General features: G+C 47.3%; 1 protein-coding gene across 6 annotated transcripts in view; it reads right to left on the bottom strand.

Annotated features, from left to right (window-relative positions):
* Positions 1–11908: 11908 nt before the first annotated feature.
* Positions 11909–26823, bottom strand: part of ABTB3 (ankyrin repeat and BTB domain containing 3) — a 322748-nt gene continuing 307833 nt past the window's right edge. For 2 of the 6 annotated variants that reach the window (XM_082348918.1, XM_082348921.1), the window contains 3 exons: positions 21278–21346; positions 19302–19415; positions 11909–12808 (listed from right to left, as the gene is read on the bottom strand). In XM_082348918.1, the coding sequence (XP_082205044.1) occupies positions 12599–12808; positions 19302–19415; positions 21278–21346 (393 nt within the window). In that variant the 3' untranslated portion in view covers positions 11909–12598. Of the gene's footprint in view, positions 12809–19301; positions 19416–19846; positions 20029–20130; positions 20746–21277; positions 21347–26823 lie in introns of those variants that run through there. The other 4 variants (XM_082348917.1, XM_082348919.1, XR_014233017.1 and 1 more) reach the window with 4 other exon arrangements.

Here is a 26823-nt window from a genome sequence, read left to right as displayed (position 1 = left end):
AGAAAAGCCTGCGCTCAGCAACAAAGACCCAACGCAGCCAAAAATAAATAAATGAATAAATTTATTTTAAAAAAAGACTTATTACAGCTGAACAAATAAAACATTAAAAAAATTCAAAATATATATTTAGTTATTTGGCTGCTTTGGGTCTTTTTTTGGGGGGGTGTTTGTTTTAATTTTTTTTTTTTCATTTTTACCTGCGTTGGGTCTTCATTGCTGCACCCCAAGTTCTGACCATTTGTAGATGGTCTTTTCAGGCGTGTTTTGGGGTATCCTTTGCGAGGTGCCTGATGCAGTCACAGCAGCTTGGGAGATGCCGAGCGGCATCTCAGACCCCAGTGTGCTCAGCAGTCACCTGGGCCTCCAGTTAAAATGCAGAGTCCAGGGCCGTAGGTCTGGGGTCGGGGGGTGGGATTCTACATTTCCCACAAACTTCCAATGAGGCTAATGCTACTGTCTGTGGAGCCCACTCAGAGAAGCAGGGGAGTAGAGCACTTCTTTTAGGGAGAGCTGTGTACACGTGCACAGGTGGAGAAGCAGGGGTAAAGCAGAGTCTATGACTTGCCCAAAGTTGCCAAAAACAGAGTGAGTGAAGTGTGGGGCTGGCGCTGTCGGCTCCTGAGCTGGCGGTGTCCACGTCTCTCCTGTGCTGTCTTCCTCTTTCCAAGTAGAAGCGGCAGCAGAAGACGCAGCAGCTGGATTGTTTCCCCGTTGGACAGTTAGTGGGTTTTACCCAGTGATGCGCATCCTCAGCTCATGCTGCAGCCTGCCTGCCGTCCACTACCCTCCTTTAACACAATCGAGCGCTGAGTACTGAAGTGACCCCTACACACTAAGTCAGCAACAAAGGCCGGTCCGTCTAACCCCAGGCTGGCACTGAGGACACCTGCCTACAGCTCAGCCCTGAACCGCTGAACCAAAGCTGTTCAATGTCCTGATTTTCCACTGCCTGGACGTCACAGCTATTTACTTACTTCCCGATTTTGCTTAAAGAAAAGAAAAAAGTACCTCCTGGGCTTTCTCAATCCACTCTTGTTCCCCTGAATACAGAATGTATTGAAGATGAAGATGCTGTATGTACAGTAGAAAATGGCAGAAACAGAACTGTGTTTCAGCTCAAGCTGATCTACTAAAAAAAAAACCCAACGAAACAAACACAAACCAGGAAAAAATTAGAATGCCTGTGTAAGCGTGAGGAGTTTCTGGTGGCTTATTCTTGAGGTGCTTCTGAAAGGCTGCAACTGAAAGCAAAATTTGTGGTTAGGGCCGTCTCAGCAACAGAAAGCAAACAAGTCTCTTGTCCTCCACGTGGAAGTCTAAATAAGCAGCCCGGCTGCTGCACTGCAGGAACCGGCCACGGGGCGTGCCTTCTTCTGCAGCCTCAGAGGCAATAAAGGGGCCTTCGTGTGCTGGCTCTGTGCGCCTTTCCTCGTTTATAAAGCTCTAAGAAGCAGCTGAGCCTTTGAAGTCTTTCTCTGCTCTAACAACAGTTTGGTGTTAGTCAAAACCCAAACCTCCCAAATTCAGGTTGTTCCCCGTGCCTGGAAAGGGGACTACGTCCTGCTTTGAGTTAACACAACCATACTCTGCTCCCCGCACCCCGAGGTAGCAGAGTCTTGGAGGCCAGGAGATGCCCCTTAGGGGTATGCCCCTGGGCAAGTGATGCCCATCACTGAGTCACTGTTTGGGGGTGAAGTCAGCCTTTAGGGAAATTCCCCCACTGCTTTCTCTATTTGTCAACAAGGCTGAGAACTCAGGTCAGTGGGACCCTGGCCCAACAAAAGCCAAAAATCTGAGTTGGGAAAGGGGCGGGCTCAGAGGCATAGGGGACCAATCACGTCTCCTGTTTGACCCATCGCCTGGCTGAGAATGATGATAATTGGTGACCCATCTGTCAACGAGGCGTGGAGGGTGGTGGGTCCTTGGACAGGGTGGTGGGTCTTCGGAGGCTGTCTGACAACCCCCCACCACCTCACTTTGCACCGAGTCAGCCTGGCAGCAACTCAGTACCTAGGCTGTGTCTGTGTGTCAGGGAGCACCTTTGAGGGATGCATCGTCCTCATCTCTGTCCCCAGTGAAATCAATACCCGTTAAATATTGGCTGATCTGAATGGAACCCTTACAGCACTCAACAATCCTTTCTGCCCCAAACAAAACTCACAACAAAACTACATCCAGAGGCAGCTGACCTCGGCCTAATAGCTCACCATAGGTCAGACAATTAACCTTTGTCTTAGCCCATAAGGCTTTATCTTCCTCTTCTGAATAGTTATCTGAATGGCCATTTTTCAAGCAGTGGACAAGAGAGAAGCATCATATTTTCCCCACCTCTCTTTACAGGACGCAATAAACCAAGAGGACTGGGCTTGCTTAGAAGTCAGACCAGCCCAGATCCACAGCCCCTCTCTGCACTTACCTTTTAGCCTTGCTCTCTGCACCTCAGTTTCCCTATCTGTAAAATGGAAATACAGATCCTTATCAGGTAGGATTCAGGGTGAGGACTGAGACAGTGCATGTAAAGTACTTGGTACAGGATCTGCCACATGATAAAAGCTCCATAAATGTTAGATCTCACTATTCTGTCCAAGTCAGAACAATGCTGGGTTTTACTTGTTCTCATATATATATATATATATTGCAGAGTATATTTCCATGGTAGGAATGTATACGATTGCCCTGTGGTGGTCCTTTACCTGTCAAGAAGTCATTCTCTAAAACCAGCCCTGTCCTGTCATGCCAATTTCTGCAAAGGTATAAAAGAGGAACGCGAAATATAAAGGAATGGGAAACACACCACTCTCTTGTGCATTGAAAATGATATTTCAGTCACATGGAAGCAGCACACAGGGGCACCATATTCAGGTATTGCTTCCATCGCCTCTGGGATGAAATGTGACAGCAGCTCACAGTCTCAGAGTAAGATTCCCTACCTGAGAGCTCAGAGCAGAAGTCCCTGGGGACTCCGGGGAATGAGGCTGTCAAGAGGGTGTCATGAATCAAACTGGAATCTAGCGAGTGACTCCTCAAACTCAATAGTGTAGTAAGAGGGGGGCTGTCAGGCTGTCCCGGGCTGGATGGCTGACAGAGCAACTGCTGGCCTTTGGGGACCCGAGGCTGCGGGGGAGGTGGATTTAACCAATCAGCGATAAGACTGGAGGTAGCCAGCTCCAGGGTAGGGACAAACCCTAGTTTCCCTCTTGCTGCTCTCTGCTTGTCCAGCCCTTGGTGAACACCGCGTTCTGCAATTTTGACAGAACCCTCCTCCCCCTCTCCCCCCCACTACTGCAAGAGTGCCTCTCCACCTCTGGCTTTGTCAATGCAGTGGCATTCCCATTCTGCAGGTGGGAAGACTGAGGCTGGCAGGGGAACTCACTCACCAGGCACTTGTGGCCAAACTAATGCACCACTCATGGTTTTTCTCTGTTGAGTCTGGCTTTAAAAACGCATTAACAGGGGGTGGTGTTGACACATGCAATTTCACATACTTGGATTTCTTTCTGCTCTCAAAAATGGCCCTCCCTAACTTGACTGCTTTACTGAAATCCACTTTTTCCCCCTTTATAAAAAGAAGTCCCATTTTTCAGTGACTGAATCACTTCTAGCTACTTCTTTTCTTGCCAGCTGGTGAGGTTTTATAGAACATTTCTCTTCCTTCTGTATAAGATAAGTAATAATAATGAATAGATCTGCTGCCTCACTAACTGGATGAGGATAAATAGGGTGGCAGATTTTAATACAATGCAGCCCTGGCAAAAAGCAAAGGCTGGGAGGTCATTACAAATTCTACATAAGATCTATCAACACTGATTTCTTTTCTGAGGCCAAGTGGATGATTACTATCAGAAGGAGAGAACTAATAATGACAAAATCCCTGACTTGTAAGAGACCTTTAAATTCTACCCTGCTTTATTGCTTGCGGTTGACCAGCATTTTCTTGAATGCTTCCTGTGATGGGGAACTCACTATCCCCTGAGAGAAGTCATTCAGTCTTGGGAAGGCTTTGATCTGACTTTTAAAACTTCTTGTTTATGCTTAGATGAAGTCTGAATCCTTGAAGAGTCCATCATTGGGACAGCTCTAATCCCTGTGGCCATACTGAATGAGGCTAATTCCTCTTATCTGTGAAATCTCTCCCTCTATTTAAAGGCAACCATCATGGTCACCCAAGTCTTCTCTTCTACGGGCCAAACATCCCATTTTCTTCAGCTGTTCTTTCACTTTCTGATGAGGCTGCAGTTTCTCTGCGACCTTCATTAAATGAAGGGGACATGTGTCATGTTCATGGCTACCCATCATCTTTCTATATTTGTAGAAATCCCATGGTGTAGGTCCTGTCTCCCTAATGCAGCAGTAAGAACTGAAATTCCCAGCCTCCTCTGTGTCTGACACAGTCACATGACCCAGGTTCTGCCAGTGGGATGCACTGAGGTGAAACTCTGTTCTTACAGGTGGAGGTAAAAGCATTGAGCTTCTCGAGCAGGCTGAGTTCCTGATGCAGGAACGGTATTGGTGCTCACGGCCGTAGCAGTCATGGAAATCAAGCTCCTGGTAACTGCAGACCTGCCATTATTAATTTCTGCCTTCGTTGTATCTGGTGGTGGCAGTGACAGCAATGATCTCATCGGGGCTTTTCTGTGTCACAGTTTATGTTATTCCAAAAAGCCCCGCCTTTAAAATGGTTTCTCTAGCCCTCTCAACAATTGTATGAATCATCTAATATCTTTGAATAAATCCCCTTTTGTCTCAAATTAGTCAGAGAGTTGCTTGCTGCTGGGAACCCTGATGCATCCAGGCCCTGAACTGGACGCACAGTTCCAGTGGGGATCTCTCTGGAGCAGAGAGAACCATCATTCCAGTGATCCTGCTTCGACTGATGTAGCCTACAGCCAAATTAACTCTCCTAAGTGACCACATCACACACCTGACTTACATTCAATTTAACGGTTAACTGAAGCCCTCACACTTCTAGGGCAGGGAGTCACTCCCTGGTCCAAGGAATTTCTAGGAAAACAGAAGCTTATGTACTTTCTTACTACTTGTTCAACAGAAAACGGTGTCTGAGCTTTCCCCCCACCTCCAATCACAATATTTAGTGTATAAGACTGATTCCTTTGAAGTGTTGAAAACATGCACTCATTCCCTTGACAAGGAAAGGAAAGAGGAGTAATTAAGGATGAAATCCTGCCCCCTCCTTCCCCTGCAGCACATGCTGTCAAGTCTCAAGGTCACCCAGCAGCCATTTGAACCAGATGCGTCACTCATCCCTCTCCACTATCAAAGAGTTTTCAAGCGACCATAGAAGGGACAGCTGTCTTTGATTGTTCCCTTCTTGATCCTCCTGGGTCCCTAATGCTCCCAGGGTGTCTCTTGAGTGCAGAAAGAAGCCTCATAAAACAGCCTTAAAATAAACAAGAATTTTCTCCTTTCCTTCTACTGCCATCCCTGAAGGAAAAAGGGAAAAGAAAAGGGGCAGAGTTTGGGTACTTGATGGCAGAGAGGAGGGTCCCTTATGCATCTTACGACATCAGTAAACACCTGTGCGATAAATACATTTGATTTAGACCCAAAGCAGACCAGGAAAAAGTGAGGGTAGTGTGGAGTTCTGTGCGAATAATTCCTTAGGCATAATTCAGAACCGCCTAGAAAAACATAATTTGAAATGATTCCCCCAGATATAGTGCTAAAATGTCTTCACGGTCTGGGTCAGAAAGAAAGGCTCATAATAATCCACAAGATTGAAATTCCAGAAAGGCCAGGTGATAGGACAAAAGCCACAGATTGGTCTGGCAGGAGAAGGTCTTTGAGATGAATCTCCACGCTCTACACCTTTGCTACTCAAAGTGTGGTCCCTGGACCAGAGGCATCAGCATCACCTGGATGCTTGTTCAAAATGCCGACTCTCAAGCCCGAGCCAGCCCCACTGAGTCAGAACCTGCATATCAACGAGATCCCCAGTGATATGTATACAGAGTGAGTGTGAGAAGCCTTTCCCAATACCATCAGTGAGATGTTCGGAAAAGTCACTCAATCATAGAAGGACCTTACCGCAGAGCTGAAAGACCCAGGTGAGCCCAAGTGAGAGCAGTGGACCTCCGTGATCCATCACCAACACTGAATTGTAGGACTAACATCATGGGACAGTCTCTCCTCGATGCTGCAGGGTGAGGTAGTCATGTCCAGCTCTCAGGACACATAATTGTTTTCTGGGATCTCTGACCAGAGAGGCAGCTGCCAGGGCCAAGCTGTCTCACTGCCATACTTCCTGACATGCTGGAGCATTAGGTAAAAAGGAGATGAGACACCGGGGAATACCGCTCAGCAATAAAAAAGGAACAGACTCTTGATACATGCGACATCCTTGGATGGATCTCAAGGGCACTGTGCTGAGTGAAGAAAGCCACTTCCTGTATGGTTCCATTTATATAACATTCTCAAAATGACAACACTATAGAGATGGAAAACAGATTAGTGGTTGCTAGGGCTTATGGATGTTATGTGTGGAGGGAGGGGGTAGGAGTGACTATAAAGGGGTAGCACGAAGGAGATCTTTGTGGTGATGGAATAGTGATTGTGGTGGTGGTTAAACAGATCTACACATGTCATAAAATGGCATAGAGGTATGAACTCACATTGTGTCAATGTCCACTTCCTGGTTTGATGTTATACTAGAGATACTTGAGATGTTACCATTGGGGGAAACTGGGTGAAGGGTACACAGGACCTCTCTGTAGTCTCTTTGTGACTTCCTGTGAATCTATAATTATTTAAAAACAAAAAGTGAGAAAAACAAAACAAAAGGAGATGGTAGTCATGAGGCCATGATCTGGTGAGATGCATCCTCAGAGTAAAATGTCCTTGGAGCCTGGTTGTAGGGCTTTTACTTGGTTTCCCACCTGTTTTACCGAAGACATCATCATACACTGAGGTCCCTTTTCTGAAGTCATCCTGGATGCAATCCAGAATGTTCCATCACACTAAACAGCGTCACCACCATTCTAATACATGTAATATATAATATATATATGTAGTAAAAGGAGCGTGTGTGATATGTCCCAGTCTAGGTGACAGAATATCAGCTCACAAGGACTCCCATTTAGAGTTGAGGAAACGGGTCCAGAGTGGAGAAGAGGCCCAGTCAAGGTTACCCAAGTAGCTGATGGCAGCAGTGGGCCCACAGGTGATGTCTGGTACCCAGCCCAGAGCCCCTCTGTTATACCACCTGCAGCTTAGTCCCAGAGGTTTGAGATGGCATTAAAATGCAGAACTCATCCAAAGGTTAACTCTGAAAAGCAACATCCAAAGAACTATCAGTGACATCAGGGCATCTCTTTTAGTTGCCTATTCATGCGGACAGATTGACTTTTCATATTCAGAGCTAATCTTGGAGATGTGTCCTTTTGCAGGGTTCTCGTTATCTGACTGCCTCATCAGGAATGGGAACTAATGTGCAATGTGATTGCTGAGTTCGAGTTCTATTTTTTTTTTCCTGTGAAGCAGGAAGTTTAAAATGTGCTGGGTTATTTTTAAAGATGGTGAAAAAATAGGCATCCTACCAGCTTCTGTAACGGCCCTGTCCAAAGGCACGTGCTGCTTTATTCAAGGCATTGGCCAGCTGGGGAGGAACAGGGGTGGCGTGAAGTCTTACCAGGGAGATTTCCTGGTGGAGGGATTGGGGATGAGTGTCCACACACTCAATTGGCAGCAAAGGACCTGAGCTTAGCTGTTGATTTGGTGAGGACAGAGATCCAGGGTTTTTTTGGTGGTGACATCCAGCAGTTTGTTTCATTTGGGAATTTATGACTCCCGCTTCCTCCCCAAAGAGCGTTGGTCCCCAGCCCTGGACTGAGAGTCGGCCCCAAAGAGTCTGTTCCCTGTCCGGTCATTTTTGGGGCCTTGTGTCATATGAGTCACAAACGTGAGTCTCACATTCTTGAGTTGATGAGGAGTTTGGGAGAGCAAACCCCTGCAACTCTAGTACTTAGGAAATCGAGTATTTATTTGAAAGGAAATCCAGTTGAACTTGGCTTCCATTAAGTTACACATTTCTTGATCACCGACTTTGTGTTAAGGCACTGTACTAGGAACGAGGTTGGAAATAGAATTGTTTTTGGGCAATTTCCCCACTTTGCCTGGAAGAGCAGCAAAAGTAAGAGAATCACAAACCACCATGGGAAACTCTGCAGTAGAAAGTTCTAGAAAGTGACTTCCCTGGTGGCCCAGTGGTTAAGAATCTGCCTGCCAGTGCAGGGGACACGGGTTCAATATCTGGCCCGGGAAGATCCCACATGCTGTGGAGCAACTCAGCCCATGCGCCACAACTACTGAGCTTGCGCTCTAGAGCCTGCGAGCCACAACTACTGAGCCTATGTGCCACAACTACTGAAGCCCGCACGCCTAGAGCCCATGCTCCGCAACAAGAGAAGCCACTGCAATGAGAAGCCTACAACAAAGAGCAGCCCCCACTCGCTGCAACTAGAGAAAGCCCGCGAGCAGCAACGAAGACCCAACGCAGCCAAAAAATTAAAAAAAAAAAAAGTTCTAGAAATGAATGGTAAAATCATTAACCTTCCTTTCCTTGTGTGAGTCATCACGTTCTCCTGTCTGCTCAGTCTTAGAAATTCGGAACGCTTTTTCTCTGCTACTACAAGCAGAGGCCCTGTACAAAATACCTCCTCTAATCCTCCCAACAACCCTGTTCACTAGTTATTTTTAAACCCAATTTCTCAAAAGAGGAAAATGAAAACTAGATGGCGTAATAACTTGTCCACTGTTTTCAAAGAGAGTCAGGGGCTGAATCAGCTGGGAAAGGGAAGGTTTCAGGCCTGCACTGGAGCCTGACGTCCAGCAGTGGGCGCTGCACAGAAGGGCTGGGTGAATTCGTCCCCGACTTGAACACTGAAGCCGACAAGCTCAGGAAACGGTCTGCTAGCGGGGGAGGGTGTCCACGTCGGGGCGGGTGGGAAGGGGAGGTAGGAGTGGGAGGATGTGAACACTTCTCTGACCACTCATATGTGACTCAAGCTGGCGAACGAAGGGCGAGGGGTCGGGGGAGCTGAGCACTGGATTCTGAAGAAGGCTGGGAGCCCAAGGTGGGTGAAAGAGGAGATTTTCCTCAAAGAATTGCCTAGGATCCTTACCTTTCACCCACCCTGAGAGCACGAGGCCTGAGGTTAGAAAGCACAGTGTGATAACAGCTTTGATGAGACAACTCTGGATGACGTATCACCCAGCTGGAGTAACACTTCTGCCTGGGGCTTCTCGGGAAAGAAACACAAGCTACAAGAGTCACAGAACTCCACAGTCTCGGGTGGAGAGACTGGTAGAGGCCCTCTATCCAGCCCTACCAGAGGCCTGACTGCACTTTCCTCCAGCTTCTGCCTGGGCCCCTCTTGTGTTGGGAGCGCACACCTTGATCTCTAGCTTGGCCGGAGAATCCTCCTTCTTTTGGGGAGAACGGATGGCACCCAAGCATGGTATATATAAGACCCTTCACACGTTGAGTTGGGGAGCGGGTAGCAGAAGCCAAGTCAAGCCCTTCATGTTGATTTCCGGGGCTGCAGGCACACGAGCCTTCTGGTTGTTCACGGCGAACGGAAGGGGCGCAAGGGAGCTACGTGGCAGGCAGGTAGGCTTCCCCGCCTACGCCTACCCCCCCCATGCTAAGGGGCCCTTGTGCAGTCGCTAAGAACCGAGGGACAAAGCCCCCTATCCGACAAGTAAAAGGCAAATGCCACAGCACACACTTTATCTTTCCAAAAGGAACACATCAGATGCCTTATTCACCCCGAGGCTACACAGGGGGTGATGCACAGTCAAAAATAAATTGACCTTCTGTTCTCCTGGCCTGACTCAGAGTTCTGGCCCCTGGCACTCAGTTGCTTGGGTTGCTTCCTAAAGAAGAAACAGACCTCGACTGCTAAGCAGGGGTGATCAGTCTTTGCCAGAGGTGCTTGTGATGTCAGCTGTTGACCAGGCCTCACTGGCCCAGGGCTCCAGGGGCTGCCTGGACCTCTGCCTGGCTTCCTGTAGGCCTCTGTGGATAGGCCAGAGGTATTCATCTCCACCAGACCTGGGTTGGGCCCAGGCTGGGTCAGGAGCCAGAGGGGACCAGCTGGGGACTTGGTTTGACGCCCAAGGGGAGAGCTGCTTGTTCCTCCGTGACCCTCACCCCCAATCCCAGAATGCTGCCACCAACCACAAATATCACTTCATGCTGCCCTTGGGGGCGGGGCATGCCAGGTTGAGATAACCTGTTTTTCTCCATTCCCCCACTCCCCAAAAGCTTCATCGAGGCACACAAATGACAGTCAGAACTCCATCCTCTGCAGGCGAGTTAGCTGCAGGAGGCAAGAGGCAATTACAGGCGGCACCTGTATGTCCTCTGCCTGATGGGAAGGAAATCCAAGGGTGGCACCCAGAGGTGTCTGCAGACCCAGGGGACTAGAGCTTGGTTAGCCAAGTTCTAGTTGGCAGAGTGGAAGGCAGTCAGCGACACGAGCGCCCATCTTTTATCTAGCATCTTCATTTCCCTTGATTTTTTTTTCTGCAGGGTCACATTTTCCGATGTCTTAACTGAGTGAAGTTCTCAGGCTCCAACTGTGGGGTAAGAGCTCACTGGTACCATACAAACAATGCACGGCTTGGGAAAATCATTTCTTTTAATGACAGAGAAAGCACACCGAACTATGACAGAAGCCCGTCAGGAGTTGCTACTGTACAAATCAATGCCCAGAGGCCCAGAGCTAGCATCAGACATTCACAGGGAAGTCAGTCACGGTTAAGGAAATATCCACGCAGCATCTCGGACAGGAGGAGGCGAGAGACAACAATGACTCAGGATGTGCTGTGTATCTGTAACTTGGACTCCTCTGTAGGCAGTTTTTTTTCCCCCTTCCTCATCGGATGGTAGGGTCTGGGGAGGTTTGCAAATGACCAAGTGGAAGAGAGGCCTTGTGTATCAGCATCACAGAAGAACCAATGCTGTAGACAGATGTGGCCCAGGTACTCCATTGGGACATACCCATGAAATAGGACTTGACATTGGTCCTCTGAACAGTGGCTCAGGGAGCTAGTACAACGTTTGAACAGCAGCTCCTTTAGACTCTGGGGTCTGCGCACAAGTTCCCAAAGGCATGCTAGGAAATAGTTTTGTCAATGAAACTTTGCCATCCCAAAGGGTAAGAGTCATTCTCCTAGTTTTTACTGCATGTTATCTAGGTTTCAAATGAAAGGACAAGAAAAAAAAGGCAGCAACTCAAAAATTATTTTGAATATTGTGGCACTTCACTAATCTCTTTTGCTTATAATATATGGCAAAGCAAACAGAGCCCTGTCGATATAAACTTTCATTATAGATAACCCTATACTGTACAATCTCAGAATACAGAAAGAATCCATCCTATCATACATGTTTCATCTTTAAAAATAATCTAACATAGTCATATTCTCTGGCTAGTAACAAACTATTAACATCTTCTGAGAATACAGAGGAAACTCTGGGATTAATAGTAAATTCTCTGACGTGCCCCCCCCCCAATCCCCTATGCAGCATCATCTATGAACACATTTCTGCAAAAGCATCCCAGCATCATTCGTAACTAGGAAAGGAAATGGATATGTTAGTTTCACCAAATGGACCTTTAGCAAGAAGTGATGGGACATTTTTACCTTGGCAAAAATGAAGCACAAACATAACATTCTACAGGTTCAGGCCCATGCAAATGCATGTGTTTTTTTTTTTTATGTGGGGGGATTTTATCTCACCCCGAAATCACGATTAGCATGCAGGTTTTTTTCAGCTATTGAGTTAATTATTGGCAGTGCACCTCTTTTGTGTAACCATGATCACTAAGGCAAGGTTATTATTTCACCTTGTGTAGAATATCAGCAATATCTTCTCAGATGCATGTTTATACAGTGTAGACCTGCAGCTGTTTTTTTTTTTTTTTAAAAAAAGAAATCTCAAAACACAGATCCCTAAACACAATTCAGTTGAAAATGAACTGTTAAGCTTTTAGAAATATATTTTAAACTACAAGGCTGCCCTGTTTTGGGGGGCTTTTTTTATGAACATTTTAAAAAGTTCCCACCCCTAAAAATATGCCAAATGATGTCTTCGTCATTGCGAACAGCCTCACCAATTTGCTACCATGGTTTAACTCTTGCGGAATTGCAGCTACTAAGGTAATGTGTAATAAATATAATGATTTTCAGGGCCGGTACAGTGAAGTTCTCCAACTGTCAACCTGGAACCTGAACGACCTTTAGTTCTCAGTCTACCTGCTAGACAGCGGTCCCTGGCAAGGAGTGTTCAACTGCCCCAGGGGTGCTTTCAGATGAGGTCAGCTCGGCTGCCCCACGTTGGCCTTCTACCTCTGGATCCAGCTGCAATCTGACCTGCAGGCCAGTGGCATGTCCTTTGTTTCTCAACAGGAGCTCATGGGAGCTGCATTTGCTTATTCAAGAGCAGCTGAGGCAGTAGAGGCAGCTCCTTGGCCCAGCCAAAAACAGACGCCACGTGAGACTTGTATGTTCGTGTGAAGCCAGTGCAGCAGCAGAACTGGCAAGTCCCCGGGGACCATTCCTTGGACTGGACGTTTCATACAACAGAACCTTTGGAGGATGACAAGTGGATTGACTGAATCCTGATGGCCAACGTCCTCTGTAAGTCCTGGAGCACATCCTGGCCCGTCCCTTCGCCATTTTTGTCATATAGGAGCTGCTTGAATGCTTCGTTTTCGATGAGGACCATCATGTTTTTGAGAAAGTAGCCTTCACAATATGCTGAGAGCTCCATGACTCCAAGAAACTGTGGAGAGTGGAGAAGAAGCAGGAGATGGTTATGTTTCTGAAAGCACCTGTTTTCACATGTGTTGATGGCGAACACCTGTTAAGGTAGACTGACTGCGACAGTGGCCCTGATTCTGCATCCTTTGCTGTATTCACACCCAGGGGACGTGACTTTGCAGCTCCTGCCATCAAAGGGCTGAGTCCATTTCTCCCCGCCTTGGCCTTGTGAGTTGCTCAGGCCAAGAGAACGTGGTTGAAGTGAGAGTTGCCAGTTCTGAGCTGGCTTCAAGTGGCCGTGTGTGCTTCCATGCTCTCTCTCAGAACCCTGCCTCTGCCTCAGAAACAAGTCTGAGCTAGCCTGCTTGCAGCTTGAACACCCACATGAAACTGACCCGACGGCGACAGAGCCCAGCCAGGATCAGCACAGCCAGCCGTAGCCAACCGGCCAGCTGACCTCAGAAGCAAGGCTGGCTGAGACAAGAAGAGCCCAGCCAGGATCAGCACAGCCAGCCGTAGGCGACCGGCCAGCTGACCTCAGAAGCAAGGCTGGCTGAGACCAGAAGAGCCCAGCCATGCTGTCGACTCACGTACTAAACACGCACTCACTATTTAAACACTGGGTTTTGAGTCTCTTTGCTCCACTGCAGATAACTGGTGCACTGATGGAGTTGCAGACACAGTTCTACTACTGGCATCTAGTGGGTAGAAGCCAGGGATGCCACTAAATACCCCACCATGCAGAGGACAGACCTCCCAGCAGAGAATTATGCAGCTCACATTGTCAGTAGTGCCAAGGTTGAGAAACTGATCAAGAGACATGGTTCCTGACAGACTAAACCGATACGGAAGGGATGACATTGACCTGCCTCACTTTACAAGCCCAAGAAGAAGGCTTGGCAGACAGTAGACACAATACGGATTTGTTGAATGCATGAATGAACAGTTAATTCTCAGAGTAGTGACACCAGCAGCAAACATTTATTGACAGCATATCGTGTGCTGGGCACCGTGCTAGGTGCTTCACGTGTATCATCTCACAGTCCTCAAATTTCCTTGAGGCAGGTACTATTACCACCTTCAATTTATAGATGAGGAAAGTGAGACAAGAGAGTAGCTGACAAAAATTCACACGACATGTCAAGGACAGAACCAGGAGCTGAACCCTGGTAACTCAAGTCCTGAAGGGTTTAATCATTAGAATGCACTGCCTCCGGCCTGATACCATTCAACCTCGGACGCGTGCTGGGTGGAGGAATTCCTGTTGGAGATGCAGGAGCAAGTGTGCAGACGAGGGTCGGCTGTGTCCGTATTCAGACCTTTTCTACAGTTTTCAAAGCTTGTAAGTCTCTCTATTGCAATGGGCTGGATGCTCAGAAGTTAAGTGCTCCCTGAGATGATGTCCTGCTGCTTTATTTAGATGCTAAATTATCTAAATGTGGAATTTATCCTTCTGAACTCCCTAATACGCTGCCCTTAAGCCGGAGATGCACGTTAAGCTGCTCCACGTGGAATGGTGGAATTACGATGAGGCAGCGCCAACAGGGCGACGGTGGAATGAGTGGGACACCTGGATTCACATTGGGGCTCCCACCCTTTTCTGAATATGTGACCAGGGCTGGGTCACTTGGCCTCTGGCTTTAGGCTCCTCATTTTCAAAATGGGAACTAAGTCACTTGCATCCTAGACCTGTTGGGGGGATTGAATAGAACATAACTGACGGCAGAATTGTCATCTGTCACACATAGGGGAGGCAGGTTAGGAAGGGAGCTAAGGCAGGGGGCTCTGGAATCTGCATGAGTTTTTAATCCAGACTTTGCCACTTCCAGCCATCTGCTGCTGGGCGAGTTATTTAATCTCCCTGTGCCTCCATATTCCTGTCCCTAAAATGGGGGAAGATAATAATACCTACCTAATAAGCTGTTGCTGGCATTAAATGAGATAATACATGGCACATTCAGAACACTGGCTGACTGTAGTCAGTGCTCAGTCAGTGTTAGCTGTCATGCTGAATGTAAACTATTCATCATTATTACTCTCATCTCACTCATTTAAATCCAGGGACCCACGTGGACAAAGTAGGTGCCTAGGTTGGAATAAGGGGAGTTGACTGTATCTATGGAACCTAGTTCAGCTAAGGGGCCCATAGAAGGACCAAACCTGTAACCTTTTTTTTTTTTAAAACTATTATTATTATTTTTTTGGCTGCATCACATGGCTTGCAGGATCTCAGTTCTCCAACTAGGGACTGAATCCAGGCCACGGCAGTGAAAGCCTGGAATCCTAACCACTAGGCCACTAGGGAACTCCCTCAAGCCTGTACCTTGAACTCACTGACACCATATGCTAATTCACTGAGCCAATGACCTATCTTCATAAAAATCATGTGCAACTTTGGGCGAGTCAAATCACTTCTCTGGGCCTCAGTTTCCCAAGCTACAAAATGAGGGGGCGTGGACTGGAGGGTACCATGCTCTGTGCATTTAGGACACGGACACGCCAGGTGATTCCGTGATCTCGGAGAGGCATAGGGGGCCTGGTGAGCTTTATCAGGTGAGCAGGCTTGTTATCACACAAATGTTCACAGAGATGCATAGCATCCTGGAGCTGGAAGAGTTCTTAGGAACGCTTTCATTCTTTCAACATGAACCCTCCTTTTAGAGTCACAGAGAAAAGGCCTCATTGTACATGTGGGGAAACTGAGGCTCAGAGTTGCCTATCTCTGATTCTGTGGACACAGAGAGACCCTCTCCCCTTACCACACCTAGCCACTTGCTTTGTATAGGGGTGTCTCTCATCACAAGTTAGTGTAATTGGAGAAGAATAAGCACAATAAGTACTTACATTTATATTTGGTGATATTTATTGAATGGTCAGTATATATCAGATGCTTGCCTACCTTTACACAGCTAATTACAGACAGAACTGGGACCAGACCTCTCACCTTCTAGACCAACGGTTGACAAACTACAGGCCTGTGAGCCAAATCTGGCCCACCACCTGTTTTTGTAAATAAAGTTTTGTTGGGAGACAGCCACACCCATTCATTTACGTATTGTCTCTGGCTGCATTTCACTACAATGGCGGAATTGAGTAGGATCAAAGTGACAGCATGGCCTCTGTGAAAATATTTATCTGGACCTTCACAGAAGTTTGCTGACCCCTGTCCTAGACAGTACCTTTTTCAAGTGCAGAGGCCATATCTTACTAATTTCTTATTCAGATGTATATACACCTCCTGGTAAACAGTGGGCTCACAATAAACACTAGGGAATGAATCTCTTGGTTTCCAAACATATGTTCTTCCCATCACAGTGCCCCGTTGAGCTTACTGCGTTAGCTTAGATTCAATTTGATGAACCAGCTTCTTCTTATTCTCAAGTTGAAAGACACCCTGAAAGGGCCATCAGAAGCTCCAGGGCCTCTTCTTCATGACTGAATAGTTCGGGACAGCTTTGCTAGGAAAAAAAAGATGAGGAAGCCGTGCATTTATGGGCTAGGCTTCTCCTCTGGGCTGGAAAACTCCACAGCTCTCTCCAATGGTTAGGTGCAGAAGAGAGGTAATGTTGCCAAGAACTTGTTGACATTTGAAGTATGGTTGTTAGTATCTCAATGTCTGCATTTCCTGGGGTTCCAAACCGAGTATTGGTTTCTTTTCTGCCTCTTTTACTAAACTAGCCTCAATATGCAGCACAATCTGGCAGTAATAGAATCCACGTGGCAGGTTATCATTAGTGGGAGCTGCAGGATCCACAGCACAGGGGAAGCAGCACATAGAAAGGGCAAGGGGTGCTGGCATTGCCCCGTTCTCCATGCAAGTATCACGAAGGGCAGGCATTGACCTTGGAAACATTCCAGGATGAGGCCTGGGAGGGTAGACAGAGGCTGGCGTCTGACCAAGCTCTGGCTGCAGAGGCACATCAATGAAAGAGGCAGTTCTTTGCCATAGGTGTTCCAAGCCTGTAGCACTAATGTATTCCCAGCCCGGGCTCACGTTGCATCGGGTGCGTTATTAAATAAAAAGAGAGCTACAGAAGCTGCCTGCCAAGGAACCTGAAGTTATTAAAATGGGACTGTGGAACGCAGGCCTTGCTGCCAAGGAGATAGGCCACAGCAAAGCCACTGTGGATGTGGGGTTCACAGGGCAATATGGGTGTCCAATGGCCAGGGGAGGGGTCAGAGGACCATGAGACTAACTGGGCCCTCTTCCTGGGTAGAGAGTTTCTCTGGATGCTTTTTTGCAAAGTAACCAGTTCAAGATTTAAAAAAAAAATTTTTTTTTGCTGTGTCCCAAGAAACCAGATTTTGGTAAAACCCTTACTTAACCAAAACATCCAGTGTGGGTGGGTAGAAAGTAGCCTGACTGAACCTTTTGATTTACTGATGACCAATCAGAAAATCTTTTTTTGAGTATTATTGCAAGGATTATTGCAAATATTTCGAACATTTATTGGGTCAGACAATAAACACAAGGAAGAACCTGTGCTTTGGAGTGAGGCAAATCTAGGTTTACATTCTGGGCAAATATCCCAAAGAACTGAAAGAAGGGACTGGAACAGATATTTGCACACCCCTGTTCATAGCAGCATTATTCACAAGAGCCAAAAGGGGGAAGCAACCCAGGTATCCACTGATGGATGAATGGATAAACACAATGTGGTACATACATACAATGGAATATTATTCAGCCTGAAAAAGAAATGAAATTCTGACACACACCACAACATGGATGAACCCGGAGGACACTGTGCTAACCGAAAGAAGCCAGCCACAAAAATAAGCCAGACAAATACCATATGATTCCATTTATATGAAGTACCTAGAGCAGTCAAACTCACAGAGACAGAAAGTAGAATGATGGCTGCAAGGGCTGGGGAGGAGGGGGGAATGGGGAGTTAGTGTTTAATGGGCATAGAATTTCAGTTTGGGAAGATGAAAAATTCTGGAGATGGATGGCAGTGATGGTTGCACAACAATGCGAATGTACGTAATACCGCTGAAGTGTACACTTAGAAATGGTTAAAATGGTAAGTTTCACATTACTTATGTTTTACCACAATGAAAAAAATCTCTGTAATAGCTGTGTGACCTTAAGCAAGTTACTTCACCTCTCTGTGCCTCAGTTTCCTTATTATAACATGGGACTAATGAAAGGGTTGTGGTGAGGATTTAAAAAGGTAATGCAACAAAGCTTTAAGCATAGAGGCCTGCACCTGGAAAGGACTCAGGGAATGTTGGTGTAAAACAGAAAATAACATCTCAAACGCACCCTGTGTTTTCACAACGAGCAGAGTAACCATTATTCACATCAGTTGTCACTCTACAACCGTGGATGTGGGAGGCATGTGTGCTGAGCTCCAGTTATACCAAAGAAGAGCGCTTTGTTTTAAATTAACTCCTGATCTTAATTTATTTCATTGTTTCTTCCCAGCAGATGCTAATCCCCCTGTCCTGAGCACATGAACCAAAATGAAGTGGCACCTGGACACATGATTTTAATTCTCTTGGTCCCGGTATCCCCACTTGTGAAGTGAATTGGATGAAATCGGTGGTTCAGTGATTTTACTCCAAAAACTGGAGTGAAGACTGGCCTTAGGGCTGAAATCACAAAGGTTGCCCTGGGAGCCTGTTAAAAACACAGATTCCTGGGCTTCCCCGCAGAGATCTTTGGGGTGAAGGGCCACACCGAGATTCCAAATGTCTCCCCAGGTGTTGGGGCCACCTGACTAGGAGGACTCCTTGGACCTCTCTAGTGTTGACAGCCTGTTCTCAACCTTGGCACATCTGAGAATCACCCAGGAAGCTATGAAAAAAATACCTTTTTTCCAGGCTCCACCCCCAGAGATTGATGAATTGGTCTGTGATAGGTCCCAGGCATGGGGATTTTAAGTGGGTGCCCAGGTGATTCTACCGTGCAGCCAGCATTGGGAACCTCAGTTCTAGCATAATGGTTCTCACCTGTGAACACCCCCAGAATCACCTGGAGGGGCTGGGAAGCCATAGACGGCCAGACCTCACTCACAAAGTTTCTGATTCAGTAGGTCTGGGTGGGGTCTACAATATACATTCCTGGCAAGTTTCTGGTTGATACTGATGCTGCTGGATTGGGGACGGCACTTGGAGAACCACTGTTCCAGAAGCTTGCTGCTCAAGGTGTGGCTTAGACCAGCTGCAGAGGCTTCACCTGGGAGCCTGTTAGAAATGCAGGACCGGCGCCCACCCCAGAGCCTGCTGAATCAGAGTCTGCCATGTGACTCATGCGCGTGCTACAGTTTGAGAATGACTCTGCTTTTGAAACTTCTGCTTGCTTGCTTTCATTGTGTTCTGGAGGCGCGGATGAAGGGAAAGACATCTCTTCTAAGCAGGAAGCAGACCTTGGGAGGAGCGATGACGGCTTGGCCTAAATGCACAGGCCCAGCATCCGCGCTCTACCCGGACTCAGAGTGTCTACAAAGAAAGCCTCTCCCGCGTCAGGGCACAGGGGGTGTTCGAGAAGCGAGAATGGGATTGATTACCTTGGCGTGGTTGTAAATATCCACACAGTTGTCGGTATTGATGCTCTTTGCACAGATAATCTCACAGTGTCGCTGCAGAGCCTCCAGCTGGAAAAATTTAGCAGCAGACAGAAGCTAAAAACCATGAAAAGAGCCTGTTAGAGGTTGGGAGGTGGAAGGAAAGCAACGCCCACGGTGAGAAAACTCTTCACCTCCCACAGCGGTACCCAAGGCGAAGGCACCGGGAATAAAGTGTCGGACATCACTCTAAAGCTGGAAGGTTACACTAGAGCTGTTGCTGGCATTAGAGGAGTAAGATCCAGCGACAGAATTCAACTGCAGGGGAAGATGGCAGGGGGGAGGGGTGGGGTCGAAGTGAATCAAATTTACATTTATTACAGCAAGAGGTCAAGCAAAAATGCCTAAAATTGTTACGTCCAGAAATAAGGGTGACGCTCTTATTTAGCAAGGTGGGTATCAGTGTGGCTCACTCCCTCCATTTATCCATGTCTCCACACAGATGTCACCTCAGGACTACTCCCTCCATCACCATCTGGCCCCCTTACCCTGTCTGAGTTTTCCTCACAGCCCTTCTCACACCAGACATGATGTCATGCCTGTCGCCCTCTCCAGAGACCAGGAGGGCAGGGATCTCTGTCCCTTGGCATCGCTGCTGTATTCCAGCCCTGAGCACGGCACCTGGCCGTGGAAGATGCTGAACAGAGGCTCTGGGGAGGGGAAGAAAGGGCTGAAGCAAGAGTTCAAAGGGATTGCCTTTGGGGAAAGGACTGGGACGATGGGGTGGGGGGTGGGGGGTGGCTGGGTGAGGTGTTTTTATGTACTATAAAGCCCTTCTGTATTATCTACATGACTGAAATGTATGTTCATTATTTCAATTTGAAAATAATTTTTAAAAAGGTTTACAAAAGAGTCTGAGTCCTCAGAGTGTAGTTTAGTCCTGAGGTTGTGACGTGTCAGAGGAGCCGTCCAGAGAGACAGGAGAGTAACTTTGGGGGGCGGGGGAGTGACCACAGAAGGTTTCACAGAGTAAGAACAAAAGGATAAATGGCCCCCAGTGAACACACAGCCCCTGTGACATATGCCAGGCTCTGTAGTAAGCACCTTACAAATAGAAACTCTTAAGATCTTCAAAACCCAATGGGGTAGATATTGTTATCCCCATTCTACAGGTTGGGAAACTGAGGATCAGAGAGGTTAAATTACTGCTCCAAGATCACACAGCTCAGAAGGGGTAGAGCCTGGATCTGAACCCAGTCTGGCCCAGAGCCCATGTCTGAACCACCGTGTGGTGTCACCTCTTGAACAACTCATAGTGTTCTGACATCTCTCATCAGCCACCCTGGACTTCAGGCACCTGAACAGGTTCCTGGCTCTTTCGCTCAGGAATATCAAAGTGATTTTGGCTTCTGGTTCAAAGCTACCAGCTTTGACACGAGTTCCACTTCTAGGAAGGAGCAGGGAGGGGAGAAGAGGCAGAGTTACGAGAGGTGGACAGGAGACAGGGAGAGCCAGGGAGCTGCAGGACTGAGGGGCCTGAGTGAGGCCAGGAGAGCTTTGTAACTGGCTCTTGGCTTCTGCCTCAGTGGACATGCTGAGATTTGAGGAATGCTTTCAGACCATATATTTCTCTTACAAATGACAAGGGAGAAGTCATCAAAGATAGTTCCTGATGATGCTATTTGAGCCCCAGCTGTGCCTGAAGCTAGCGCTAGCCTCAGACTCTTCAGTAAATTTCCTTTCCTCCACCCGCCAAAGCCAGTTAAAATTGGGCTTCACTCAGTTGCTATTGAAAGGGATCAGACTAGCGCACCCAGCACCCCAGCCTTCCAGGGGAGGGGCTCTGATGAGAAGCCCTTGGGAGATCTAAGGAGGCAGGCAGGACGCCAAAGCCTGCATCCAAATGAAAACCCAACACAGCCTCCCCCCAGACACCGCCCGTGCGTGCTACCCACCCAATGACACAGCGGATTCCTTACCTCCATGATCTCGTTGTTTTTAATGAGAAGCGACTCTGGGCCACCGTAGTAGAGATACTGCATGACCAGCTGGAAGACAGAACACAGTAAGCAAAGTGTCAATGGCACGCAGACACATCTTAAAGCCATCCACTCAAACCCTCAGGCTGGTTCTGAGTCCCTGTATGACACCCCTTTTTAAGGGTGGCCATTCCCACTGGATCACTGCCTTTCAGGAGAAGTTCCCTTTAAAAGTTTTATAGGCTGGATATTTTTCCTTACACCATGCTGCAATCTGTCTCCCTGTGGTTCATCCTCAGCGTCAAATTAAACAATTCTAAGCTCTGCTCCCCAGGATGGTTTTCCCCCATCTATGAGTGATAATCACGGGTTGTCCTCCTACCTCCCACCCCACCGAGCTGCCCAGAACTGCAGCACACGTGGTGTGGCTTAAAGACCCTACACCAGCGGCAGTCCCCCTGGGAACATGGCCCAGTTTGACTAGAAACCTCTTGTTTAATTTCCAGAGGGTGACTGAGCCATGGTGAAATCACCTGCTCCCTATTATAACTTGACAAGATCCAAGATGAAGCCATCAGGGGTCCAGGGTTTCAACGTTTCATTGATGGTGTGAACTGTCCAAGCCAGGCTTTGTACATGTGACTCAGGATGCCGGATGGTGTGCAGAGTCCCAGAGCTTTGCAAACTCGTGTCCCTCAAGTAGAATGAAGCCTAAGGATGTGTTAGTATTGGCTGTCACCACCTCCCATGGAGCTGAGTATAAATTTTTTAGGTGGTGTGTATCCTTCCCAGTTGGCTACTGTCTCCACTACTCTCTAATGTCTTCTGCCTGCCTATATGACACACTGACTTTACCTGCCTGGCCTTAATAACGGTGTGTTGGAAAAATCTGTAGACTGTTACATTCCATTTTGGGGCACCTGTAAAATGAGGTGCTTGGACTGGGCTGCCCTCTATGGTCCCTTCAGGCTCTGAGAGTCTGTGACTAATACAGAACAGTGGTTAGGAGCAAGGAACCTGGAGCTGGGCTGCCTCAGTTTCTGATCTGGCTCTGCCACTTAAAAGCTGGGTGACCTGAATTAAGTTAGGCTCTCTGTGCCTCAGTTTCATCATCTGTAAAGTGGGGATAATATGACCTACCTCATGGAGTTATGATGAGGATTAAATGAGTTAATATATGTAACAGGCCTAAAAGGGGCCTGGCAGGTGCATGGCAAGAACTCAATAAATGTTAGCTCTTCAATTTTCTCTGAGGTTGAAAAATCTTCTTCTAGTAGTGCTTCTGCCATGTGCTGCCACTTTCTTACTCAGGCCATTTAACATCCTTTGCGACTGATCTCAATCTACTTTTTGCATGTGTGTTTAAAGTAATCATTTTTCAGCTCATACAACTCAATAACAAAAAAAGACAACCCAACCAAAAACTGGGCAGAAGACTAAAACAGACATTTCTCCAAAGAAGACATACAGATGGCCAATAGGCACATGCAAAGATGCTCAATACTGCTAAATATTAGAGAAATGCAAATCAAAACTATAATGAGGTATCACCTCACACAGGTCAGAGTGGCCATTATTAAAAAATCTACAAATAAGAAATGCTGGAGAGGATGTGGAGAAAAGGGAACCCTCCTACACTATTGGTGGGAATGTAAATTGGTGGAGGCACTATGGAGAACAGTATGGAGGTTCCTTAAAAAACTAAAAATAGAGTTGCCATATGATCCAGCAATCCCACTCCTGGGCATATATCCAGAGAAAACTGTAATTCGAGAAGATACATGCACCCCAATGCTCGCAGCAGCACTATTTACATAGCCAAGACATGGAAACAACCTAAATGTCCACTGGCAGATGAATGGACAAAGAAGATGTATATTACTCAGCCACAAAAAGAATGAAATAATGCCATTTGCAGCAACATGGGTGGGCCTAGAGATTATCATACTAAGTGAAGTAAGTCAGAGAAAGACAAATACCATATATCACTTTTAAGTGGAATCTAAAATGACACAAATGAACTTATTTACGAAACAGAAGCAGACTCACAGACAGAAAACAAACTTATGGTTACCAAAGGGGGAAGGGGAACGGGGAGGGGGAGGGATAAATTAGGAGCTTGGGATCAACATATACACACTACTATATATAAAATAGATAAACAACAAGGTCCTACTGTATAGCACAGGGAACTATATTCAATATCCTATAATAAACCATAACAGAAAAGAATATGAAAAAGAATATGTATATATATGTATAACTGAATCACTTTGTTGTACACCAGAAACAAACACAACATTGTAAATCAACTATACTTCAGTAAAAAAAAATTGTTCAAAAAATATGTGTATGTATATATTATTTACAGTTGTATTGAAATAGAGTTCATATGACACAAAATGTTTTGATTTAAAGTATACAGTTCAACGGTTTTTAGAATATTCACAATGTTGTGCAACCATCACCACAATCTAATTTTAGAACATTTTCAACACCCCCAGGAAAAACCCCATGCCCGTCAGCAGTCTCTCCCGTTTCCTACGTGTGCTGACACCCACTGTGATTTGCCTGTTCCGGACATTTCATACAGATGCAATCATACAGCATGTGCTCTTTTGTGTCTGGCTTCTTTCACTTAGTGTGATGTTTTCAAGGTTCACCCTGCTGTCACATATATCACTCTTTCACCTCTTTTCTATTGCTGAACAATACCCCGTTGTGTGGATGTACCACATTTTGTGTATCCATTCATCAGCCGATGGACATTTGGGTTGCTTCCACTTTTTTTGCTGTTATGAATACGGCTACTATGGCTCAATTTACTTTTTCAGATCTCACCTGCCACTCTGCCCTTCTCTCCTCCCAACCTTGGTAACATCTGCCTTTTTCACTCTGACCGCTCCCAACCATTTGCCTTGATCAGAACCTACCACCGTCTCTTTCACTCCTCTGCTTTTGCCCACGCTGTTCCCTCTGCTTGGATGCCCTTCCCTTCTTCTCCACCTGTTGATCTCCGGCCCCTCCTTCGGGATCTAGCTCAGTGGTCACCTCTGTGAAGCCTCCTCAGGTCTGCTCAGATCTCTCAGCGGCCTCCCACCCCGTGCAGGGCAGCCCATCGCACATGACTGCAGTGTTACTTCCCGCTGGAGTCTGAGGGCACAGACTGGGTCTCGTCCATCTCTGCCCCCCCAGTGCCTGCCCTTCCTCTTTTGCATTTGAGTCTCCCATGCGCTGGCCACCTGCCTGTTGCAGAGATGGCGGTGCTTTAATGGTGATGGCTGAGGCTTTGTGAAATGATATCGTAGCATTATTTACCCGCCCCCGCCCCCAAACCTGATGGGTCATAAGCATCTAAAACACCACATCGGCGAATGCTGGGATATTTGCTTTATTAAAATCCATTTATTCCCCTAGCACCTCTCTTTTATAAAGGCCAAACCAACAATAATAACGGTAAGAGCCATAATAATAACTGTCCTGAACACAGGGCTGCTCCAGTTACAAAGCATATTATCTCATTTCCTCACGGTTGGGCTGTTGACTTGAAATGCTGCTTTCAAGAGCATGGATGGAGAACCTGGGGCTAATGGAATATAAACTGGGCTGAGCCATGCCATCTTCAGACTCAGCCAGCGCAAGCCTTTTCTGCAAGGGGCCGAAATGGACCCTTATTAGGCCAAAGGGCCTGTTTATGGAGTTGTTTTTCTTGGCAGCTGTCAGCCTGCATGAAGCAGGATGTAAACAGCGTCCACAGCCTCGTGGAGGCCCTGCTCCCAGGTGCAGCCTCAGCTGCATGGGGCTCTTGCCTGTGTATGATGTTAAACATTCTTGCAGGGAGGAAACTCAAAGCTGTCTCATTTACTAAAATTCTTCTGTTCAGCATGGAAGTGAAGTGAGCAGGCCCCTGGGAGCCTCCTTCTGGGTCAGATTCAGCCCTACTTGGCCTATTTTGAGCCACAAATGAGGCTTTTCTTCTTTTATGGGGAAGGGGCAGGCACATGGGAAAGTCCCCAGGGCCTGCTCCATCTTCTCTGCCCATTACAGTAACTGGAGGCTAATGTGGCCGGGAAGCCTAATCCAGCTAAAAGCAATTACAGGCTTATGATTCCTCTGGGGCTGTGCCTTTCCACGTAGGTGTCTCATTTAACCAGCTCCCACAGCAAACATTTATTGAGTGCCTACTACAAGCCAGGTTCTGATGACAAGAACCTCCCCAGTTAGTCCCAGGCTTGATGGCGTAAGTGCTCTCTCCATGGGCACTTGGAGAGCTGGGGGTGGGGTGGGGGTGTGGTTTCCAGCATCTGGCTCATGCTCCAAATGCTAATGGGCCTTTCCTCCAGGCTGGGCGATTTTTAGGGAGGACCGAAGGCCTCATAGCAGGGAGGCAGTTAAGAGGTCAGGTCTGGGAGTCAGCCAGGCCTGGGTCTGAAGCTCAGCTTGGCTGTGATGAGCAGTGGGAGCTCGGGCCACTTCCTCTACCTTGTCTGTTGGGTGGGAGAAGAGCCACCTGGAGGGGGAGCTGGGAGGACTGGATGAGATGATGTGGGGCCGTGGTGCTCAGAGGGGGTCCCTGGTCCAGCGGCATCAGCATTACCTGGGTTCTTGTAAGAAACATGAATTCTCGGGCCCCACCCCAGGCCTACAGAATCAGGAACTCTGGGGGGCGGAGCCCAGGAATCTGCATCTTAGCAAGTTTTCTGCATCTTAACAAGCAACTCCCTTCACCCCCCAGCACTTCCCCTGGAGTTTCTAAGGCCTCCTAAATTTCGAGAACCACTGTAACTTAGAGCACTGGTTCTCCACCTTGGCTGCACATGCCTCTGGATGATGGCAGAGGGTGGAGACTTCAAAATGCTGATGCCTGGGCTGCAGCCCAGATTCTGATTTACAGCCTGGACACTGGGAATCGTCAAAGTTCCTCAAATGATTCCACTGCTAAGCTGAAGTTGAGAACCACTGGTTTCGAGCCCTGCACGTAGCTGGAGCACATGAAATGGGAGCTGCTCTTATTATTCTTCCTCTTTGGACCAGACTGGGTTCAAATAATGGCTCTGTCACTCACCAGCACTAAGTTCTCTGGGTCTCAGTTTCCCCACCTCTAAAAGTGGCAAGATTAATCCAGATAACCACATGCAAGCAAAGGTCAGTGCCTCATTCACAGTTGGAGTTAAAAATGGGAAAAATGAGGCTCAGAGAAGAGCCTGTGCATGGTTATTCCATAAGGAATAATCCTTATTCCATAAGGATTCTTTATTTTGAAGTTTCAACATAGCCAAAGGAATGCATCTCTAATGGTGGAAGTACTGACACCTCAGTGGGCTTTAGGGCTTTAGTGTGAGGGCATGGTGGCTTCCTGGCAGCCCTCTGAATCACAGGATCTGGGGGACCAGGGTCAGTCACCAGTGGAGGGAAGAACCGTCATCTGGCCAGCCACACTTGGCTTATAGTATGTGGTTCCAATGCATCTTTTCAGTCTCCAGTATACCTTAAGACACAGTCAAATGGACTATTATCACTTTCCCTCAAATACACACCACGATTTC

Source organism: Balaenoptera borealis, assembly GCF_965194805.1.
Source record: "Balaenoptera borealis genome assembly, chromosome: 13".
Classification (NCBI taxonomy): Eukaryota; Metazoa; Chordata; class Mammalia; order Artiodactyla; family Balaenopteridae; genus Balaenoptera; species Balaenoptera borealis.
This window is presented reverse-complemented; position numbering and strand designations above follow the sequence as displayed.